The sequence below is a fragment of the Dromiciops gliroides genome, chromosome 6, assembly GCF_019393635.1.
Source record: "Dromiciops gliroides isolate mDroGli1 chromosome 6, mDroGli1.pri, whole genome shotgun sequence".
Classification (NCBI taxonomy): Eukaryota; Metazoa; Chordata; class Mammalia; order Microbiotheria; family Microbiotheriidae; genus Dromiciops; species Dromiciops gliroides.
The window spans coordinates 270,766,154-270,789,401 of NC_057866.1; the positions used below are offsets into that span (position 1 = coordinate 270,766,154).

At 46.2% G+C, this 23,248-nt stretch overlaps 1 protein-coding gene across 1 annotated transcript in view; it reads right to left on the reverse strand.

The window, feature by feature from the left end:
• The window catches only part of ADAD1 (adenosine deaminase domain containing 1), a 39,694-nt gene extending 18,334 nt beyond the window's left edge, over window positions 1-21,360 (reverse strand). The window contains exons 1-8 of the mRNA XM_043972393.1: window positions 21,183-21,360; window positions 18,012-18,200; window positions 14,111-14,278; window positions 12,842-12,910; window positions 5,255-5,380; window positions 3,124-3,247; window positions 1,467-1,637; window positions 1,046-1,275 (exon numbers count right to left, since the gene is read on the reverse strand). Of these exons, the coding sequence (XP_043828328.1) occupies window positions 1,046-1,275; window positions 1,467-1,637; window positions 3,124-3,247; window positions 5,255-5,380; window positions 12,842-12,910; window positions 14,111-14,278; window positions 18,012-18,200; window positions 21,183-21,357 (1,252 nt within the window). The 5' untranslated portion in view covers window positions 21,358-21,360. The remainder of the gene's footprint in view (window positions 1-1,045; window positions 1,276-1,466; window positions 1,638-3,123; window positions 3,248-5,254; window positions 5,381-12,841; window positions 12,911-14,110; window positions 14,279-18,011; window positions 18,201-21,182) is intronic.
• Between the last annotated feature and the right edge of the window lie 1,888 nt (window positions 21,361-23,248).

Genomic DNA, 23,248 nt, shown 5'->3' on the forward strand with positions numbered 1-23,248 from the left:
ACCTAGCTGCCCCAAGTAACTACTTTTAATTTAAAAAAACCAAGAATGACAAGAAAACCAAATACCAAAAATGTGTATGTGTGTGTCTGTATACGTGTGTGTATGTATGTATGTATGTATGTATGTATGTATGTATGTATGTATGTATGGCAGATCTGCTGGGAAAAGAAAACCTTCTTACAGAAGAAACCACCCCAAAACTTTGTGTAAAATAAATCAAACTTAAAGAGAGTGTGAGAGAGGAGCCTAATGGTGGTGAGATTGCCTACAAATAAAAATCCACAGCCCCATCAAGATCAAACCCTGCAGCAGAATAGCTGTGGCTCTCCTTCCAACAAGGAGAAAACAGAGAAGGGAGAGGGAGAGAGAGAAAAAAGAGGGGGGAAGAAAAAAGAAAGGGATAGAGACAGTCTCTTCTCATTAAGGTCCAACACTTGTCTCTCGTTCTGCCCTCCACAGAGCTGGGAATCTGCGGGCTAGCCTCCTCCTATCTTTTCAGAATGCTGGAGCCCACTCTAACTTCAAATTTAATCAGTTTCAAGGAAGCATTCGTTCTTCTCCCTTCCAAAAAAAACCCGAAACTGAGAAAAGACCATGAAATATACCCCCTCCTTTAGACAGAGAATGAGGGTTGAGGCAGAATGTTGCCTACATTGTCAGGGCTAGTTGCTAGATTGCTTGTCTGTGCTTAACTTGACAGTTACAAAAGAAGGAAGAGGAAAAAATACTCAAAAGTGATTGTGTTGTAAAAAACAAAACATATCTACAAAACTTAAAAAAAAAAAGGAACAAAAATGCTAAACAGAGTCTGAACAAAAGCAGACACTCAAAATACATTGTGGCTGGCTACAAATTACATACTATGAATTAGACCAAAGTCTTCCGGCTTGGGCCTCATAATTCAGAGGCAATGCTACTGTTTCTTCTATGTTGCAAACACCCCAAACTTCCACCACTAAATTCGCTCCATTGCTCTTGCACTTAGTAAATAACTAGTCAAGGTGCTTTTGAGGCTCGTCAGAAGGCCTCCAAGCCCTGTGCTTACCTACAAGTATACTGCTAATGTAAATAGGCTGGATGAAGTGGCTGAGCAGGGCTCCCTGCACCCCAAGCACCTCCCATCTGGTCAGTTTGTCACTGGAGGACATGCTGCTCACGCGATTAACCACTTCTCCAGGGCAGTAAACCGTGAGGTAAATCTTGCCTTCCACCGCCACGTGGAGACTCAGTTCCTCATTAGCTTCAAATGCGGATAAGGAGCGAGGATTGAGACGTCTAAAAAGGGAACCGTGAGGGAGTTAATTTTCTAATTTGTCTAATTCCCAAAGCTTACTTAATAGGAATAATATTTAAAGTAATGATTAATATTAAAAGAAACAAGGATATTTAACCACATTATTCTTAGGCTATTGCTCAAGAATACAACACACATGCCCATTTTTTACAAACACCAGAAAAATACTCACAGTTGTGACTTAATTTGGGCAGATCCCTTTGGCAGCTGGTTCAGATACAGATAAATGTTGATATTCTGCTTTAAAGTGAGGAGATTAGAAGCTGGCTCAGTGCAGAATATGGACTTTTCCATCATAGCTGGGTTCTTGCTATAGAAGAGCAGAAGTTGTCTGTAGAAGTACCTAGAATCAAGCAGGGGCACCTCAGAAGGAAGCAGCTCTCCAGGGACTCACCTCATGCAGGATGTGGGAGGGAGGCCCAGTCTGCCGAGTCTGGCACTCAAAGCCATTCATAATCGGGCACCATCTGCCCTGACCAGCACATTCGGGGCTGCCCTCTCCCACCTCCAGGTGAAATCCCATCCACACCTTCCAAGGCCCAGCTGAAGGCTCTCCACGAAGGCCACCCTGGGCAGGCTCAGGTCTGTCCTTCTTAGAGCTTCCAAAGCACGGGACAATGATCTCATTCTGTCCACACGTGGTATCCCATTCCCCTTCTAGACTCCAAGGTCCATGAGGCAGGTGACATGTCTCAATTAGTTCTGTATCTGCCCCAGACCCAGCACTGCACCTTGTTCCAGTTGCTGCCCCCTCCCCATATAAAAATCGCACTCCCCGGCTTGCTCCTCACCAGTTTTCTCCTCTGTCCCCCCCACTGCCTTCTTTTAAAAAGGACCTTCCTTAGGATAGGTTCCTTTTCTCCGATCCCCTGGGGTCTGCCTCTCTCCTCTGCTGCCAAGGGGCACAAGGGTCTTTCTCCTGCAGCAGAGGCAGGTGTCCATGAGGGTCCAGACAGGGAGCCCGCCCTGGATACAGCAGCCCCTATTGTGCTCAACAACTCAGGTTCAGATACTAACACATCATCACATGAAGGCAGATCTAGAGTTGAAATATGACCCCTCCAGAAATCACTTTTAGTGGGAAAATCTTCTGAAACAGCTAAATGAAAAACAAACTAATGTGTGCTTAGAATGTAAAATAACTTGATAGAATAAATTGAGTTTAATGAGTGTGTCTCATCTGGTCTTAAACTCAAAAGGGACAAGTATAAAATGAAGTGTGAAGCCATTTAAAAAAAAAGAAAAACAGCAACCAAAAATAGGTGATGACTCAAAGATTAAAACAACAACAACAAAATAAGCAAAACAACCTCCTCTTTGCCTGATTTATCTTTTAAGTGACTATGCTAACAAAAATATCTTAGGAGCCTCAGCTGGCAAAGATGGTCCTCGGGCACTTGCAAACCTTCCCAGGTTCCTATGAAGCCCCTGAGCTGCAGGAGCCAGGATGACCCCACCTCTGCCACAAGCAATCTTGAAGTGGCCCCTTAAGTAATAAGAAAGGCTAAGTGAGGTGAGAAAAAAAGCTAGCTTAAGTCACCTGGCACATCCCAGTCCCTGCAGTAACCCTGAGGGTTAAACTCGTCAAAAAGACAAATGAGCAGGGCAGCTAGGTGGCGCTATAGTGGATAAAGCACCAGCCCTGGGTTCAGGAGGACCTGAGTTCAAATCCGACCTCAGACACTTGACACTTACTAGCTGTGTGACCCTGGGCAAGTCACTTAGCCCTCCCTGCCTCACAAAAGAAAACAAAAATGACAATGAGCATCCATGGGTGACTGGCCACACAGACAGCCTAGACACCAACGCTTGTTCACTCATGGCCTCACCTGAGCAGAGAGCGCCTCGCAGTAACCACAGCATGAGTGTCGTGAAGAACACGCCCATCCGGCTTGATGCACTGACTATAATTGTATTCACCTGTGCCCACAGCTACCACTTCATGTTGTCCAGCTGAAAAGGGACATGTCAACAACAAAAGCTCATTATTTTTTCTTCTCTCTTCCCTTATATCGACATCAAATACTTCAAGGAGCCATGATTTTGAGCATGTTATTCCGGACTTCCTACTGCCCAGACACATTTAAAACGTGTCAAACTGTCCAAAAAAAGATGGGAGAATAGTAGCTAACTGTGCAAGCCCGGCTTTTAGGTCCCCACAAATCTAACTAAAGGGCAACACTAAGGTGATAACTGATGTGTTTCACCACAACACCACAGGTGTCATCATTACAAATAATGATAATCATGGCAAAAAGCCCACATTCTGTAGGGCTTTAAGGCTTACAGAGCATTATGTAGATTATTGCAGAATTTAGATTATAGGCAGAATTTGGGAGCATCTCCTCTCCCTTAAGACACACACAGGCCTCCTCCTCCTCCACCTCAAAAAGACTTTGCCTTGGCCCTGGTAGGCCATCCTTCCTTCTGCTAACAAACTCCTCAGGCAGTATTCACACTCACTGCCTTATTTCTTCTCCATCTCCATCTTTCTGATCATTTACCATTTACAACACTTCTCTCTATCAGCACCAGATTTAAAAGTTATCCATCAAACACCAGCTTCATCCACATTCTCTGGCCCCTAGTGCTAACACGCTAACACACACACACACACACACACACACACACACACACACACACACACACCCCGGCGCTGTGCTGGGTGCAGGATTTGGTTCTGAAGCCAGAACAAGAGAGCTCCCATCACCCAGCATTTCTTGCCTTGTCTGACCTGATTTTTTAATACTCCCAACTGATCAATCAGCTCTCGAGTGAGACCTCACTGTTCTTACCACATGGCTTTTCCTTGATGCGACTCCACCTTTTTTCAAATGTCTTTTCCTCCCCTGACTATCCAAACCTTGTCTTTTTTTTTTTGTTCTTTTTTTTAAGACTGAGTGTCCCTACCTTGCTCAGACTGGACCCCACTACTGACTGGCACAGGAGCTTCTGCTCCTCCTCAGGTCCTTGGGGGCTCCCCCCCATACTAATGCCAGACTTCATGCAAATGCCTCCTCCACTTATCAACCCACTGAGCTCGGAACTCCCGAGCTCAAGAAATCCTTCAGCCTCAGGCTCTCCAGCAGTTGGGATGCACTTGGGCAAACTGGACTGACCTTGTCTGTTAAATCTTCCCTAAGTCCTCCAAACCTTATGGCTTCCTCCGAATTTCTCTCTCTATTCAAGTTGGTGCCACATATTTTAGCAATTAACTTCCTGTTAGTGTTTCACACGGTATCGTGTCTCCATGAAGCTCTCTGAGGAAAGGGAGCAAGTCTGATACTTCCATCTCTGCAATTAATTCCTAGCACCAATTAAGTTCTCCAATGCTTCATTATTTCTGGGCTCATCATTTCTAGGAGGCTTAATGAAGCCAAAATGGAAAACGAACAAAACTGGCCTTGTGAAAAGAGTCATAGACAGACCCACTCTCCCACAAAGCAGCATAACATTCAAGTCAAGGCAAATATTCCCACCTTTCAAAAACATCAAGTGTTTTCTTTCAGTTTAAAATGAGGGAAACATAATTACAAGAAGGTTTCGCTTTTTTCTATGAGTCCAGCTGGATTGGCTCTGTGGCTACTCAATACCTGTGGGCCGGGCTTTCTCCACAGGTAGAAGGCCTTCAGTCTTATAGCCTAAGACTTGCCAAGGACTAGTGGTGGTTCCATCTGACTGTGGTTCCCCCCCCCCCAACCCCCTTCACTGCTACTTTCCTCCCCACGTTCTTGACAATGACAATGGGTGGCACTAGAAATCCTGCTGTTGCCATACGGACTGACTCAATCTGCAGGATAGAGAGTTAAGGGTCAGTAAAGACCACTGTGGGGCAGAAGCCAAGATTTCTGTCTGTCAACACATCCTGAACTACAGTTCAGCCCATGAAGCAATTAGGAAGAGTAAGATATGACACTTTCCATCTTTCCCTTCAAAGCCCCCTCCTCCAATCAGACTTACCTCTTTCAATGACAAAAGCAGCCAAGGAGCTGCTACAATTCCAGTATTCCGAATGCTTGGCAGTTAGACGATCAAAGGCCTCCTTTATTGCCTCTGAGATCTTTGTGTGCTGGATGTGCCTCCCTTCTAGGAAGAAAATATCCAAAACAATACAAACTAGAACATCAAACTTGCTCAGTTTGGGGGCCTTCATCATCACTTTTATCTGTACCTTATAACAAATAGAACACAGACTATGATTTGGGCTCTAGGTAAGAGCAGTCATCATACACTTCTGTTATACGCTTAAACTAAAGCTCCAATTGTAGCTGATGGTATCAGGCAAACCTCATGTCCACGATTTTTGAAAAAGACAAATTAAACTTTGTAACATTTTGTCATTAAATTAGTATCACGAAAGGAGAATTAAAAGGGGAAAACAAACCAGATTTTGAGGCTGGCATTTAATACCAGTGTTAGGAAGAATTTCAAGTGTACCCAAGTTGAAGTTTCTCACCATGGAGGGATGCCAACAAAGGAATGATAACTGAGAGAATTGGGGAGGGAATTAACCTGAAGATACAGACCTGGAGGTCGTCATATAAGGGCTTCAAATTCAATAGCTCCCTCTAAGTCCTGGCTCCTTGCTCCCATGTCTACAGTACAGCAGAAAGAGCTCAGTGTTTTCTTTTATCCAGTCCTCAGTAATGTCCAAGTGGTGTCACACAGGCTCAGAAGGGGCCACTGCACATCTAGGGCCGTGTCCTCCTGCTTAGCGCCATCATCTGAGGCTTCCTTTATGAGAGGAGTTCTGGAGACAAGCACTGAGGGTAGGAAACCAAACTTTGTGGCATACATCTCCCTTGGTTATGATGCCACTATGAAGGAATGCACCCCAAGCAAAACCCCACTCATCTCCTCCTCCTAGTCTGGTAGCAACTTGAAGGAAAGATAATTTCAAACTGGAATAGTCAAGAATCAAATCCAATTGCTAAGCTGGGAAAATAAATAAGATTGTCTAAAAAATGCACCAGACCGAGTCCTGATCAGCAAATTCAAGGAGAAAAAAATCACAGCGAGTCCTATTTCCATCTCTGGTCAGCACAGGGAGGCAGACAGAGAGAAGGATGGACCCTGAGGACCAGGTCTCTCCAGGAGGACATCATGCAAAGCCTTCCAGCACAAGATCAAAGCTGTGTGCCAGGTCAAGAAGAGGTCTCAGGCCTACACTAAGGGGCCCAACCTTGAGTAAGATGCAAGAACCAGTGCCAACGAATAGCTCCCTACTTCCAAGTCGCACACCCAGGGCAGACTTGATGAGGAGAATACCTTACTGAAAGGAAACAACATATGTTCAAGGAGGATAGGAATGGGGAAGTACTACATATCAAGAAAGCATAGCCACATGTGATGAAATCCAAGGACCAGAGGGCCTGAATCATAATGGACAGCATGTGGGTGAAGGTCACTGGTAGAACAAACAGAAGCGATCTGGTGAAGAGCACACTAGAGTTCACCTGGACCCCAAGACAGCCTCTTAGAAGAAGTTCCTAGAGCACTCTGGTCAAACATCTTACACAATATACTAAAATAAGGTCAAAATGGGTGTACTCCCAAAACCCTTGAGGATGGTCTGGGTATTCTATCTGATATCCCTGACTCTCTATGGGCCACCTCATCCTCAGATGTTAAAAATCAACACTGTTAAAACCTGCCTTCCTGGGTCATCTAGGTGGTACGGTGGATAGAGCACTAGCCCTGGAGTCAGGAGTACCTGGGTTCAAATCTGGCCTCAGACACTTAACACTTACTAGCTGTGTGACCCTAGGCAAGTCACTTAACCCCAGTTGCCTCACTTAAAAAACAAAACAAAACAAAACAAAACAAAAACCTGCCTTCCTCTCACCATTAGAACCAAAGGAGGGGGGCAGCTAGGTGGCGCAGTGGATAGAGCACCGGCCCTGGAGTCAGGAGTACCTGAGTTCAAATCCGGCCTCAGACACCTAACACTTACTAGCTGTGTGACCCTGGGCAAGTCACTTAACCCCAATTGCCTCACTAAAAAAAAAAAAAAAAAAAAAGAACCAAAGGAGGATCACTACCATCTGTTCCCCAGTATCCTTTATTAAGGGAAGTTACTCAAGGTATTTCACCTATTATAAACTCTCTAGAGACCTGGGCATTATTGTTCCATGTAAATCCCTTGTAACACTAATATCCTTCTGGTTAAAAAACCTGAGTCAAGGGGGCAGCGAGGTGGCGCAGTGGATAAAGCACTGGCCCTGGATTCAGGAGGACCTGAGCTCAAATACGGCCTCAGACACCTGACATTTACTAGCTGTGTGACCTTGGACAAGTCACTTAACCCTCATTGCCCTGCCAAACAAAACAAAACAAAACAAAAAAAGAATCAAAGTAAAACCATTGAGGAAATGTACCCCGAGCTAAAAAACCCGAGTCAAGCCTTGGTGCTGAAGTGGTTTGCCACTTTATGCAGGATTTACATGCTTACACAATCCCTAGACATCCAGTAGTCCCCAACCCGCCACTGTTGTCTCTTCCATTCCTTGTGACACTACCTGTTTGGCAGTGATAGATTTGTGCTAGCTTTCTTTTTGGTGTTCATTTGTTCCAGTTTTATGCGACTCTTCACGACCCCAGTTGGGATTTTCTTGGCAAAGATAATAGAGTGGTTTGCCCTTTCCTTCTCCAGCTCATTTTACAGATGAAGAAACAGAGGCTAAAAGGATGATGTGTCTTGCCCAGCGTCATAAAGCTGGTGTCTAGGGCAAATTTGAATTCAGGTTTTCCTGAGAACAGGCTGCTATCTACTGTACCACCTAGTTGCCCTTCAGCTTTCTTTAAGAACTGCTGATCCAATAGGGAAAAAAAACCCACCACCACCAAAAAACAAAAACAAAAAGAAGTGCTGATCCAGAAGCTCAGAAACTGTTTGCACTTATCTGTAAGAATTTTAAATGGACATGGACTCATATGCCTCAAGGGTATACAAAAAAACCCCATTCTGTTCTCTCAAATATTTTAGCTTCCACTATTTTAAATGCTTCTCTCTGGTCCTGTACTCAAAGCACCCAGGATGGAGACCTGCCTCGATGACAGCTATCAGCCTCTTCTGCTTCATCAGAGGGGCCACAAAGTCTCCAAATGAAAGGTCAGCTAGAAATCTCTCCCTTGAGATTGAGAAGTTGGCCCAAGCCATAGGGGAGTCCATCTCCTCCCTCCAAACTGAGGTAGACTCTTGAGCATAAATGGTCTCACAAAAGCATATGGTCTCAGACTGTCTTAGAGCTTCATGAGGAGAGGGCTGTGCTATGATCAGTCTTGTTGTTCCTACATTAATCCCTTAAGAGAGATCGTAATTGTCTCCATAACATCAAACAGGTTATATCAGAAACTCCTCTTCCTGGTTTTTTTGGGGGGGCAGGGAGGGGCTTGGTTCTTCTTTTGGTTTTGTAACCAGGAGTAGGAGTACTAACTACCATAATCAAATGTTATTTTCCTGTACCTCTGGCTTGTTAGGTATTTTAAAATCTGCTTAATATTTTCCTAATAATCTGATGATGGTTCAAAAAACCAATCCTGAATACACAATGACCCTTGTGCAACTGGCATCCGATAACTGATCTATGGGGAACAGGTTCCCCAGGGATCAAAGCAGGGAACTGAAGGAACTAAATCAATTCCACATTGTGAGCAGCATCTATTTTGTAACTTAAAAATTTTATATTCCCGTAAAAGCTTGGTTCCTAGATTTCAGGGAAATAACTGCAAAACGTTCTGGTACAACTTGCAATTTAGTATCCTTGGCTTTTGTCGTACTTCGATCAGAGAGAAGAAATGCTCTTGTTACTCAAGATCACAGGTCTTAATTTGTTCCTCATTAATGACTGTAAGAAAGCATTGTTATCTATCATTCGGTGCCCTTGTGCCTACAGAGGGGCCTTGGATCTGATTCGTTATGCAAAATGCCTTACTAATAAATCCATTTGCTTGGGTTAATGTCCTCAGCCTGGATCACTTTTTCACTCTCAAGAGAACCAAGAACCACTAAAGGGCTTTAAGCAGTCATGGGTTTAGGAAGAAAGGGCTTCTGAGGTCTCCTAGTCTGACACAGCACACTGAAGGCAAGACTTGCCATGGTGGCACAGCAGTAAGCAGCAGAGCTGAGGAATGACCACGGGTCCTTGGAGTCCAACTTCCCTGCCAATGTCTTCCCCAACCATGGGGCTCCTTTGAAGATGGCCCAAGTCAGGGCAGCTGGATGGTGCAGTGGATGAAGCACCAGCCTTGGATTGAGGAGGACCTGAGTTCAAATCTAGCCTCAGACACCAGATACTTACTAGCTGTGTGACCCTGGGCAAGTCACTTAACCCTCATTGCCCTGGGGAAAAAAAAAAAAAAGCCCTAGTGTCCCTCTCCCACAGGCATGGCCTCCAGTCTTTTCAGCACCCAGGGACCCTTCCTCTGGACATGCTCCAGCTCATTTAGATTGGTCCTCCAGTGCAGGGTCCAAAACTGAACACAACCCCACAGAGGCGGTCTGGAAGCACATCGAGGAGACCAAGGATTCATGCTGGTGACCAGTGACATCCCAGGGTCTCACCTGACTGAGGAAGGCCTTCAAAACTAAGGAGAAGGGGGCGGCTAGGTGGTGCAGCAGACAGAGCACCGGCCATGGATTCAGGAGCAACAGAGTTCAAATCCGGCCTCAGACACTTGACACTTACTAGCTGATTGACTCTGGGTAAGTCACTTAACCCTCATTGCCCCACAAAAACAAAAACAAAAAAAAACAAAACAAAGCAGAAGAGTTCAGGCTTCCACCAGGACGGGGGAAGTCACTTGAGGCTCAGAAGCAAGGAAGTTCCCCAAAGAAAGGAGAGCTTCTATGAAAATAAGCTCAGCCAGGCAACAGCTGAAGGCTCCCACCATGTTCATTCAAGATCTAAGGTGAGAACAGGGCTATCTTGGGCTAGAATGGCTGGCGAGGTCTCAGAGACCGCCTGTCTGACAGCACGGCACACTGAGGGGCCTGCTTATCAGCTGTGCTTCTGGCACGTTTAGGCCGATGGAGATGAAAGCCTGGACTAAGGGGGTGGCAGCAGAGACCAAAGGATCAAACAAGACCAGGTTTTTCCCACCTAAGATGAATCTGTTTCCCCCTTCCAAACTCCAGTGGTTCCTTGTCACCTTTGGGATCAAATACTGAATCCTTTAGTTATCATTCAAAGGTCTTCAGAATCCGGCCCCTTCCCGCCCTTCCTGTCTTCCTCAACTTTATTCCCCTTCACGGGCCTTCTAATAACCCTGCAGTGCCGGCCTTTTCGCTTGTTCCTCACATTTGTCTCCCCCTAGACCTCGAGTGCTCTTCCTGCTGCCCTCTGCCTCTTACAATCCCTGCCTCCCTCAAGACTCGGCAGCAATGCCCCCTTCTTCCTTTCGATATCCTCCAAGGTTCTAGAGCGTTCCCCTCCAAGGTGACCTTCCATCTCCTTTGTTAGTAACTTGCATCATCCTATTTGTGTATGTGTTACTTCTCCCCACTAGAACATAAGCTCCCTGAGGGTAGAGACTGTTTCTGACTTTCTTGGCCCATAGTGAGGACTTAAGAAATGATGATTATTTAATTGGAAGCAATATGGAATCAGCCTAGAAGTGGGAGACAGTCGAGGCAGGTGGACCTGTTAAAAGGCTATTATCGGGGGGGCGGCTAGGTGGCACAGTGGATAAAGCACCAGCCCTGGATTCAGGAGGACCTGAGTTCAAATCCGGCCTCAGACACTTGATACTTACTAGCTGTGTGACCCTGGGCAAGTCACTTAACCCCCATTGCCCTGCAAAAAAACCAAACAAACAAACAAACAAAAGGCTATTATCCACCTTCCTCCCAACTCCTTGGCAGGGGGTGGTCCACGGGTATGGAACGTTGCATGTAATGTCCAATTTCTTTTCAATATATTCATCAGTTTTGCTGAATTTTTTTCTCTCATTTTTTCCTTTCAAAATTATTTGTTATCAGGGATGGATCTCTTGGAGGGATCAAATGGATATAGGGAGAAAGTTAGGCAATATAAAAATATAAATAAAATTCATTTTTTAAAGAAAGGAGATATTTGACCTCCCTTCTTTTCAGATTTTGTGAAGAACACTGCACATACTGTCAGGCTCAGCTGATGAAGTATTGCTGAACTGAGGCTTTTTTCCCCTTTTGGGAGGGGCTCTATTTTTGAGAATGTAACCTATCTGAAAAACCTGAGAGGTCATAAGATGGCTAAGGGCCTAAGGTATTCTCTCTTCTTAGATCTGCCTCTCTGGCCTATGAGCCTAAACACTGATATCTCTGCTTTCCTTTCTGGCATTTCTAATCAATTTGTACACTATTGGCAACAACAGATCTATCCCACATCTTTATCTGTCTCTGATTCTAGTCTGGCTCCCAAGTGGGCCTTTCCCATTCCTACTTGCACGTTCATGACCATAAACTAAACCAGACTCTAATTATTGACATGGGAACAGCTCAGCATTATACACTTTCTATCTAACAGGAGTTAGGGTTGGCTTTTCGTGCTCCTTTGAGATTATCAATTTCTATTGTTGTGGCATGACCCCAAGGCCAAGGATTGGCTGGTCTTGCCATAGTGTGCTCATCTGCCCCCAGTCTAATAGGATTTCCAAATACTGGAGGCCCTTAGTCCATGAAACAGGGAAGAGCCAACTCCTCTGAATCCAGTTTCCTGGGCTAAGGAGAGAAATGGTAAGGTACAACCTAACTGCTTTCTGCTGCACAGTCAGGTGACAGTGTTCCCCGGAGAGTCATTGACACCCCACTGTCACTGGGATACAGGAGGAAGTGTGCCATACAGGTACAGCTCAGGAAGTCCTAGAACAACAAAAGTTATTTATCTGGGGCCTAAGAACTTGACTTTGTTTTGTTTTTTTATACTTTGGTAACCATTTCGATGCAGTAGGTTTCCACTGTAATCTTATGCATTTAAAGACATTCCTCTGAGAAGGTCCTTGGCATCACTAGACACCAAAGGGGGTCAAGGCGCACACAGATGGTTAAGAAGTGCTGCTCTGGCATCAGTCTGGTCTAACCTCTGTAACTTTTAGAAGAGTCCCCTTGGCAGTGGTCTTGTGCTGCCTTAGGAAGCTAAGGCATGAACAGCATTGATTCAACTTCTCATATGTAACTTCCAATGGACTTCTCTGCCACCCAAAAATCCATCATGCCCAGGGCCAAGCTGACCCAAGGGTTACTGAAGGCTATGCCCGTGGAGACCAAAGTTTGGAAGCTTTTCTATGAGGCTGGAAAGGCCTCAAGCCTGGTGCACTAAGAGACTACCAGGGCTGCCATTCGAGGGCCAGCCTCACTAAGGGCAAAATGATGACACCAGGTTGACCTCAAGGGAAATAAAATTTTGGTCACATAAAGTCTTGCAAACTTATCTACCCAATCAGAGTGATCACATCTTTCTCAACGGATCCTCCATACAACAAAAACACAGACCTTTGAAGCAAGTTTACACGTCATATTTCTTTAGGTGGCGCAGCTGGTACCAAACAAGAATAGAAAGACTTTCCTACCATAATGCACCTTGGAAACATAGTTTGACTCAGCTGAAATAATAGGTTCTGCAGGGATGAGAGGAGGACCTATTGAAAGAAAGAAGTCAGGAAACATAAAGTCCTTAAAATTTTAAAGGTAGCCATTTCATATTTTTTATAATATAGTAGTATGTAAAATATCATGGCAAAAGACATTTTCTATGAGAAAAACAGTATTTGAACAAGATCAGAAAACTAAATCTATTTTCTTTTTTAACAGTTTGCAGTTTATTAATTTTAAGTTACATAATTTGCAGTTTATTAATCATAAAATTATCTACACATGAAAAATAGTAATACAAGTGAACATTCCTTGATTACAGCATGTCTTTGGTGGGCTAACAGCTGGGCCTACTTTACAGGTACATAAAGCTTTTTTCAGAGTTTTTGGTGTATCCTACAGCCAAAGCTTTCTGGTCACTTTTCTACAATTTCTAGCTCTCTGGTGTTGGTCCTCATCATAGCTCATGATGTCACCATTTTGGAGAATCAGATCAATATGAGCCATCATAGGGAATCAGTCACGAATAAGAAAACAGAGTCATTTTGGGAGCTCTGTCTAAGGGTTTTCATTAGGGGCTTGAGGCCAAAATGGTCAAGTCTAGAGAGCTACAATTACAAGAAAGACAGAGGAAATAACCAGGGTAATACAGTACCTGCTCCTCTGCTCTTCATTCTGACCAAGACTATAATCTCATGTATATTTACTCAAGGGATACTTGGCTAGAAAAATAAATTTTTTTTTCGGGGCAATGGAGGTTAAGTGACTTGCCCAGGGTCACACAGCTAGTAAGTGTCAAGTGTCTGAGGCCAGATTTGAACTCAGGTACTCCTGACTCCAGGGCCGGTGCCTTATCCACTGTGCCACCTAGCTGCCCCGAAAAATAATTTCTTAAAGGAGGGAGGGAGGGAAGGAAGATATCCTGACTATACAATCCCAAAGAGTCCTATGAAGAAACTAAGAGCTATACAGGAAGCTCTATGATGAGTTCAATTTTTTTTAAATGGAAAAAAAAAAAAAGGAGATTTAACCAAACCTGAAAAAGAGTAACATGAACCAATAATGATGTCAGAAGAGGCACAGGCTTGACTGAGAAGTTCCTCAATAGAGGCTCCCTATCCCAAAGAAATATCAGGCCCAGTCCCTATTTATGTATTCATCTAGGAGAGGTGGGGAAGGGAGCGGGGATGAATGAAGGAGAGAGGAGGAGTGAGAACTACTATTCCATAATCAGAGCACTCACTCACCTGAGATTTCTACATTCCTTGGCTCAGGATCATCCAACTGCAACAGCTCGTCAAGGGCTAGCTTGGCCGCATTGGATCGAGACTCTTTTTTATTTTGTCCCAGTCCAGTTTTATATTGAATCCCATCCACCACAGCACAAAAAGCAAAATAAGGACCCATAACATTACCTGAAAGAGATATTCAGGGACACTGGCATGAATTTCAACTGTGAATACAATGACCAGAATCTGATCAAATAGTAAAAAGAAAGAAAATATTACTGATATGAAAATAATCTGCAATTAATTTTTCCCCCATTTAGAAAACTTCTAAAAATAAGACAGCATTAAGTCCATCTTGCTGTTTAAAAAAATGTAAGTAGATATGTCAATAGCAGTGGTGGGATGACTTCTAGTCAATTATCCTTCTTCACTCAGAACCCCGGAAGCTCAAAGTCTGAAGACAACTCAGAGGCTGCCTAGCCCAACATGGTCCCAAGAAGCCCCTTGACAACATCTCCAGGAAACAGTGATACAGGGCTTTGCTTCAAGCCTTGCAGACAAGGGAAACCCCCTAACTCCCAAGGCAGCCCCTCCCACATTCAGCTAAATGTAACTCTATGTGGCTAAATGTTTAGTGTGTTTTACTGTGTAAACAAAAAGGTCCAAGTCTGGGTATTCAGATCTCAAAAGATACTTCCTATACATGTCTCCAACCCTGGTTTTGGCTCCTTGGATGCTGCATCATTGGAAGTGATCAACACCATCTGCCCTTCCCAATTTGTTTACAATTAAAGTCGCAAAGCAAGTCTGTCAATGTCTGAATACACCAATCAGTCTAGCAAATGATTTGATATGTTGTGTGAGGGAGAGAAAAAGCAAGGATAACACCAAAGTTACAAACCTGGTAAGGGAATTGATGATAACAATTTTCAAACTGAAAAAAAGGAGAAAATGTAGACTCTCTCACAACAAAAACAAGTGGAAAAAAAAAAACAAGTAAAGATGGTTAAAGAATCATTGAGCTACCTGAAAGCCATGATAAAAAAAAAGGGGGGGAGGTGCTTAGCCTGGGCATAGCTAAAGAAGTCACAGAAGAAAACCACCCAAATCTATTAGAGGACAAAATGACCATGGAACCCATGAGTCTTCTCAAAAACACCCAAGCATCATAAAAGAAAAGGGCTCCAATATCAAAGAGCCCCTGTCAGGATCATACCGGGAACTATTCAAAAGGCAAGGCCTAAACAAAGGTGACCAGCTTCCATTTAAATGGGGGAATTGGTACAAGACAGCCTTCAGAATCTTCATGCCATGGAGAGTCATAAAGTGGGGGGGGGGGGGGAAGACAGAGTAAAAGAAATTTTTAAAGGACCAACAAGAGATGGGCCGCTACAAGAAAGAACAACCTGCTCGCTCCTCAGATATCTAGCTGTGCAGAGGGATTCTGGGAGTGGTTCTATTATGTTCTGGTGATATTAAAAAAAAGAAAGAGTGGGGGAATAAATACACTAGGAAGGGAAAGGAAAGAACTTCTCTCATAGAATTGGGGCACACAAGTCAAGATGGCACAGAATCTCTCTCCGCTTTCACCAGTGGGGTATATTTTGAGACAGAGTGGGAGGGGAGAACCCCTACACTAAGAGGCGTAGCTGATCCCAACCTTCAGTGACCTCTCTGATCCCATCCCATTACGTGAAAGTCTCTGATAATTGTAAATCCCAGATCCAGATATTTGAAGAGTAACTTGCTCTTCTTTGCATGGTTTGGCTACATCTTCAAGCTCAATGAGACCTGCTTCCTGGTCCCAATAATGGTATTTACCCAACAGAATCCACAATTTTTGGCCATCTGGCAGTCAGTAAAGCCATGCCAGAATTCAAGGGATTCTTTTCATTAGCATGACTCGAAAACCATGAGTCCAACACATCACAGCCGGCTGCCTCCCCAGAGGGAGGGTTCTTTCTAGTCTGGTACAGTAAAGCCCTCCCGATCACAGTGCCACTCAAGGCAGTCCTCTTCCAGCCTTTTGCATGCACCCACTAACTGCGGGTAAATGCCATCCTCATGGGCTTTCTGTGTTATCTGAGAAGCTCCCCCAGGGGTCAGTAAGCAAGCAGCTCTTTTGTGTTTTGCAGCAAGACCTGCCCCTGTGCCGTGCTAGCTCATTCGGCTGACCTGGAGGCAGCTCTCCATCACGTACACCAGCTGAGAGCTGCACCAAACTGATCTGTCCCTGGTCTAAATTCAACCTACCAAGCCCTCCAATTATTTCTGCCCTCCCTGACTCCCATATTATTTGTAATTGCATGTATGCGTATGCATATATGTATATGTGTTTGTGTATACACACGTATATAGGTTCCACCACTTGACTGTAAGCACCTTGTGGGAAGGGGCTTTTTCAGGTTTTGTCTTTGTATGCCCAGTGCATAGGAACATAGTAGGTGCTTAATAAAAAACTTGAATGAATGAAAAAAGAATGAAATTAAAAAACTGACAAGTATTACTACCCCAAGTGCCTTCCTTAGAAGGTACCAATAATTCAAACACGGCTTTTTCATTGAGTTCCCAGATGTTGCTAAAAAACAAGAAGCCATAATTAAGTCATGCCAGGCCTATCCCTGCATCACGCCACCTTTCCTGCACTACAGTAACGGTCCAGATGCCAAGGACCATGTCTAAACATCTGTTGTAAAAGTGCAGAGATTTCACACTCAAAATAAGCACGTTAGTCTAACTAACCACAGGCTAAAAGCAAAACTGCAACAAAAGGATAGCAAACTTAGCAGCTCTCAGCAATACAGTGATCCAAGCAGATTCCAAAGGACTCGATGAAAAATGCTCTCCACCTCCAGAGAAAGAACTGAAGGCGTTTGAATGCAGATCGAAGCATCCTCCTTTTAACTTTCTTTTTCTTTTTTTTTTTTGATCTGTGTTTTCTTTCACAACATGACTAATATAGAAACATGTTTTGCATAACTACACACAGGTATAACCCATATCAAATTGTCTGCCTTCTCAATGGGAGGGGAGAGGAAGGAAGGAGGGAAAAACTTGGAAACTCACAATTCTTGAAAAACAAATGTTAAAAATTGTTTTAGGGGCAGCTAGGTGGTATAGTGGATAAAGCACCGGCCCTGGATTCAGGAGTACCTGAGTTCAAATCCAGCCTCAGACACTTGACACTTACTAGCTGTGTGACTGTGGGCAAGTCACTTAACCCTCATTGCCCCGCAAAAAAAAAAAAATTTGTTTTAGGGGCAGCTAGGTGGTGCAGTGGATAAAGCACCAATCCTGCATTCAGAAGGACCCAAGTTCAAATTTGGCCTCAGAGACTTGACAGTAGCTGTATGACCCTAAGCAAGTCGCTTATCCCTCACTGTCCCACTCCCCCCCCCAAAAAAAAAGTTGTTTTACATGTAACTGGAAAAAAATAAAACATTTTTAAAAGGATGTCAAAACTGCTGTTATTTGACAAAGCCTTCTGCCTAACCTCAGCAATGGGGTTACTGTAGCAACAAGGCTGTGGTATTCAATTTAGCACCAGTGGCAGTCTTGCTTTTAAAGTCATCACCCAGGGAAGAGATCCAAGAAATTGCCCCCAGCCAGTCCCTAGGAACCACACACTACTGAAGACCTAAAAAAAGAGAGCTCTGTTTCCCAAAGTCCTTGGGCCTGCCAATGGTTCAATCAGTGGAATGGGCCCTAAGAAGCAGCTTTTCCATCCCCATCCCCAAGAACCCTGGGGCCTTTCCCTCTGACTTGCAGCCCAAAACTCCTGTTTCTTCTTTCCCCCATGTCCCCATTATGAGAAGAGCGCCTTGTCCAGACAGTGCCCAGCACCTAAAAAGCACTTCTTAAATACTATTTCATTCATTCTACTTTCTGACAGGTACAGACAACCTCAGCAAACACCTGCCTGTTGTTACAGTTTCCTTAAGGTCAAGCTGCACACGCTGCATTTGTGCAAACTGATGGAGGGCTGACACTGGGTTTATCTCTCCACGTTTGTACTTCATAATGAACTCCTTGGGAATCTTCTTTGGAGGAAGGACAGTGTTTGGATTAGGCAGGACTACTTTGGAAAGCAGCGGCTCTGGAAAGTTACCTAAAAAACAAACAGCAGCTTCAAGTCAGTTTAAAGAAGAGGAAGAAGCAAAATAAGAAACCTAATGCCCTCCCCCTCAAGACTTTTCCTCAAGTCGCCAAACTAACGTCAACATCAGATGCAGATCTAGATACGTAAAATTCAATCACATCTGCTCTACCGATTTAGACAATAGGAGGCCGGTAAACTCTTCTGGTACCCTGAGCACAATCTATGAAAACATTTCATCAAAAGAAAGGTAATGAGGGGCAGCTAGGTGGCGCTATAGTGGATAGAGCACCGGCCCTGGAGTCAGGAGGACCTGAGTTCAAATCCGGCCTCAGACACTTAACACTTACTAGCTGTGTGACCCTGGGCAAGTCACTTAACCCCAATTGCCTCACTAAAAAAAAAAGAAAGGTAATGAGAAATATTAAGAAAACCCCTTTCAATTAATAAAGTTACAGAATTTTATACATGGAAGAGATGTGGTGACGAAAACTGGAAGCTTAGTGATTTCACCCACAAAATAGAAATACTACTCCTCTTAGGTGTGCACTTTAAAATATAATACAAATGGGGGCAGCTAGGTAGCACAGTGGATAAAGCACTGGCCCTGGATTCAGGAGGACCCAAGTTCAAATCTAGCCTCAGACACTTGACACTTACTAGCTGTGTGACCCTGGGCAAGTCACTTAACCCTCATTACCCCCACCAAAAAACACAAAGAGAGAAAAGGGGGGGATATATAATACAAATATCTCTTCTATCCCCTCTTCCAACTTTCATCTGTATCTCCTTTGCCCCAATTCCATCATGTGTGGGAATCAGAGAAGCTCCAGAGGCTCACATTCCAGTGGGCAGCATTGGCTCTGGAGACAAGTGGCCCTGGAATGGGCACTGACATGACCTTGGGGAAGTCGCTTCACATCCCTAAGACTCAGTTTCCTTATCTGTAACATTTGGGAGTTGGTCCCTTCCAGCTCAACATCTACAATCCTATGGTCCCAAGGCCGTCTAGTCCAGCTACCCCCTCCTGGTCCGGCCTCTGCTTCAAGACCTCGGAAGGAATAGGGGCGGCCCCTCCCACTTGTGACCAGCTTCAGATGACAGGCTCTCCCCCCACCTCACGTCATTTGTTCTCAGAAATCTGTCTTTGCTGTGGTCTAGAAGGCTCCCCTGATGGGGTTCTGCAGCCCATAAGTCAGCGGGACCCCTTTTGCTGGGCACAGGATACACAACAGTACTGGGAAAAGGAGGGAAGTGGGGAGAGGGCCACTCTGGCCACCATCCATCAGCTCCCTCCCTGTCCCACGAGAGGTGGCCAACGCTCAGGCCTTCGGGGCCGTTCACCCCTCCCATTCTGCGGCTTCCTGAGGCTACATTCGTACGGCACCCACCCTGTCCTGGTGTGGAGGGCAGATCCCAGGCCTTCCCAGCTCACACCAAGAATGACCATCTGTCACGGCATACTGCTGATGCACAGTGAGCTTGCAGTCTACTAAAATTCCCAAGGCTATCATTCTAACAACGAGCTTCTATTTAGCCACAACTCCCCCAACTTGTACTAGGGTCTTAAAAAAAAAGCACCTATAAGTATAGTGCTTCGTATATACATACATATATATGTATGAACATATAAAGTCACGCATAAAAACACCTGTATATGAATGTGTGTACACATATGTTATATATTTAATTTCATCTTATGGAGGCCCACATTTGGATACTGAATTTGTCATCACACGCAGAGGTGTCAAACTCACCACTCAAACCAGATGAAAATGAAATGATGAAATATTTAACAAAATAAGCGCACAATAGAACATAGATATTGTTAACATGTGGTTTTCTAAGCTGATCATGAGACCCATGGGGATCCTTATTCTGTCTGACTTTGACACCTTGATCTAGTCACTGATAAAACTGGCACATGTATACACACACACACACACATCCCAAAGGGCCAAGCCTGACATCATTCCACCACTGAGGACTTTGGGTCCAGTCAGGTCTGAATTCCCCCAATAACTGGTCCATCATCTGGTCTCTCTCTTTCCCCCTTGCTCACAAGGATAGCATGAGACTCTTTGTCAAATGAAACCCAAGCAGACTTCAGCTCCCACATTTTGTTCACAGACCACAATGGGAACCCTGTCAAAAGGGGAAATAAGCCTCTCCTTGATGAAATAATGGTGGCTTTCAGGAACAGTGGCTTCTTTTGCCAAGTGCTAGGCATACTCATATCATAGGATCACAGAGCCAGGGCCAGAAAGAACCCCAGAAGTCACCTGGTCTGAGCCCATTTCACAAATGAGCAAACTGAGGCCCAGGACGTTAAGTGACTTGCTCAAACTCACACAGGCAGGAAAGCATCTGGGGCAGGATGTGAGCCCAGAGCCTCTGAAGCTAGGGCTCTTTGCACCATTCCATGCTGTTACACAGCCAGGCCAGGCTCCCGGGAGCCAAGAATTCATGCTGGTGATAGGTCCATCCCAGAGTCTGAACTGAGCTGACTGGGAAGAGCCTTCAAAGCCGTCAGCAGAACTCAGGCTTCTGGAAACCCAGAGGCAACAAGGAGTCAGTCACTGAAGGTTTTTGAGTAAGGAAATAACCAGGTGAAAGTGGAGCTTTTAAGAAGTAAGGGGGGAAGGGAAGGAGGGATAAAATTTGGAACTCACAACTTTAAATAAAATTGATAAAAAAAAAAAAGCAAGCTCAATGCAGCAGCTAAGTACACCGAGTCTATATACCATGGAAATGAAAGGGACTAAAGACACCAAGAGCAGAGAAGCAGGGCTGCAACAATGTGGCTGGATTTGGTTACAGAAGCCAGCTGGGGCTGACTATGTCATGACAGGGTAAATTTCTGTTTTATTAGCTACCATTCTGATATCTACAGGGCTAAGAGAAGGGACAGGGCCCCGGACCTTGGGGGGTGAAACAGGAACACAACGGACGTTAGCAAGTTTGAAAGAACCTGGTATTACTGCAAACAAGTACCTGTGACTTGTGTAACCTTAGAAGCTAAATTGGACACACTGTAATTCTCTGGCGATGAATATCCCGGGGGAGGGTTCACTGTTGTTGAAGAAGGTTGAACTGGCAAGTTCTTTTTTAACATCTGAGCAAAGCTAGGAACCTGGGAACTCTGAAACCAATCATTGTTACCAGACATTTTCTTGGGCCTAGAAGTCAAGAGAAAATCAGGATTAAAAAAGGAGAGAGAGAGAGAGAGAGAGAGAGAGAGAGAGAGAGAGAGAGATAAAGTTTGCCAACTAAACAAGAACCATTCAATAACTATTTATTAAGCATCCCCTAGGCACCAGGTGCACTTCTGCCTCCAAACCCATCAATTTAGAGAGTCGAGAGCTGTACAAATAGATAAATACCCCTGCAGCCATCATCTTCCCCATTTTCTAACCCCCTGGAACCAAGAGCTAATCAGTGTGGGGATTCCCTCCACCGGTGCTAACTGCCTGCTCGTTCTGGGCGACTCACACCCACATCCCCCTGCCCACGTAGAAGAGCCAAGCCATTTGTCCAGGTTCAGTACAACGCTCGGACCCTTTTGCATCTGAAGACAACCAAAACGGGAGAGGGCAGGGGTTCAAGTGCGGACTCTACACAGGAAGCGCTTAATTAATGCTTTTTCTACCTAAAACTCTGAATTGCAAAGAAGGTGGGTCCCCGGGGGTGGGGGTCTTCTCTCTGGGAACTCTGGGGTCCGGGCCACATCTCTGACCTTGCATTTGGGAGCCTTTAAACGGAAAAGCAGAGCCGGCGTTCGGGCCGGGCCGGCACACAGTAGGCGCTTCATAAATGCTCCGCCTTCCAACCTCCCGGGATGGCCCCCTGCACGGGCGGCGGAGTGTAGCCCCGCCCTTGCACTGCAAGTTCCGAGCACCCCCACCACTCCTCCCGCCCGCGGCCCAGGCCCAGCCGCCGGCCTGGCGGGCACTGCCTCACTTTCCTTTGGGTAAAAGCGCGGGGCGTGAGGGGCCGCTGGGGGGTTGGGGTCGGGTTCTGGGGCTCATATCCCCGGTGGTCGGAGGAGTAGGCCAGGGCGGCCCCAAGTGGGCGACGAGGAGGGATTCGAACCCAGGGCCCGGGCCTCCAGCCGCGGTGTCCAACCCGCCCCCGCCGGCTGGCTCCGCCTTGCCTCGGAGCCGCCGCCGCCTCCTCCTCCGTCGCCTCCTCCGGCTCCGTCGCCGCTTCTGTCTCCGGCTCCGTCGCCGCTTCCGTCTCCGGCTCCGTCGCCGCCGCCTCTGGGACCGGGGTGGAAGGTGGGTCGAAGGAAGCCCCGGGACGCGAGGGAGCGTCTTTCAAATAGGCGGGCGCCCCCTGCGGGACCGGGCCACGCTCGCGCCGTCTCGCCCAATCACCAACCGCCTCACGCAATTTTCGGCCCGCCCTCGCCGCCATCGCAGCCAATCAGGCCTCAAGCGCTCGGGACCTCGGCTTCGGCCCGCCCCGCCCAGCGCGGACAGCACGCGAGGGCACGAGGGGAAACGGGGGAAGGGCAGGCACGGGCGCGCGCGCGCCCCCTCTGGCGTCTCCGTGCGCGCGCCCCCAGACGTACGCAGCCCCCGGCGCTCCGGCCCGTGACGGCAGGTGCCTCACAAACATGGATTAAACGCCTACTGTGTGCCAGGCGCCGGGGATACAAAAAAAGGGCCAAACTCTGCGGTCCAGGAGCTCACAGTCCGAGGTGGGGAGGGCGTGAAACAGCGTGCAAACAGGGTACTCCCGTGGGCAGGCTGCGCACGGAACAAAGCGGAGGTCACCGGCGGAAGGAGGCGGTCCGCAGGACCCTCCGAGGGCAGGGGCCCGGGCCAATGCCCGCGGGGGGAGGTAGAGTCGCGTCAAAGAGCGGGCGCGAGCGACGCTACAGACGGCGAGGAAGCGGGAAGCCCCGCCCCGGAAGCACCACGTGGGCGTCCGCGCGGGCAGCCCCTCCCCCACCGCCTGCACACCGCAATTGACCGCAGGGGTCCCCTCTAGGCCTAATTCACCGGGCCTGGCAGCGTCCCTGCCAGCCAAACCGCTAACCCTCTTAAACCCCGGCT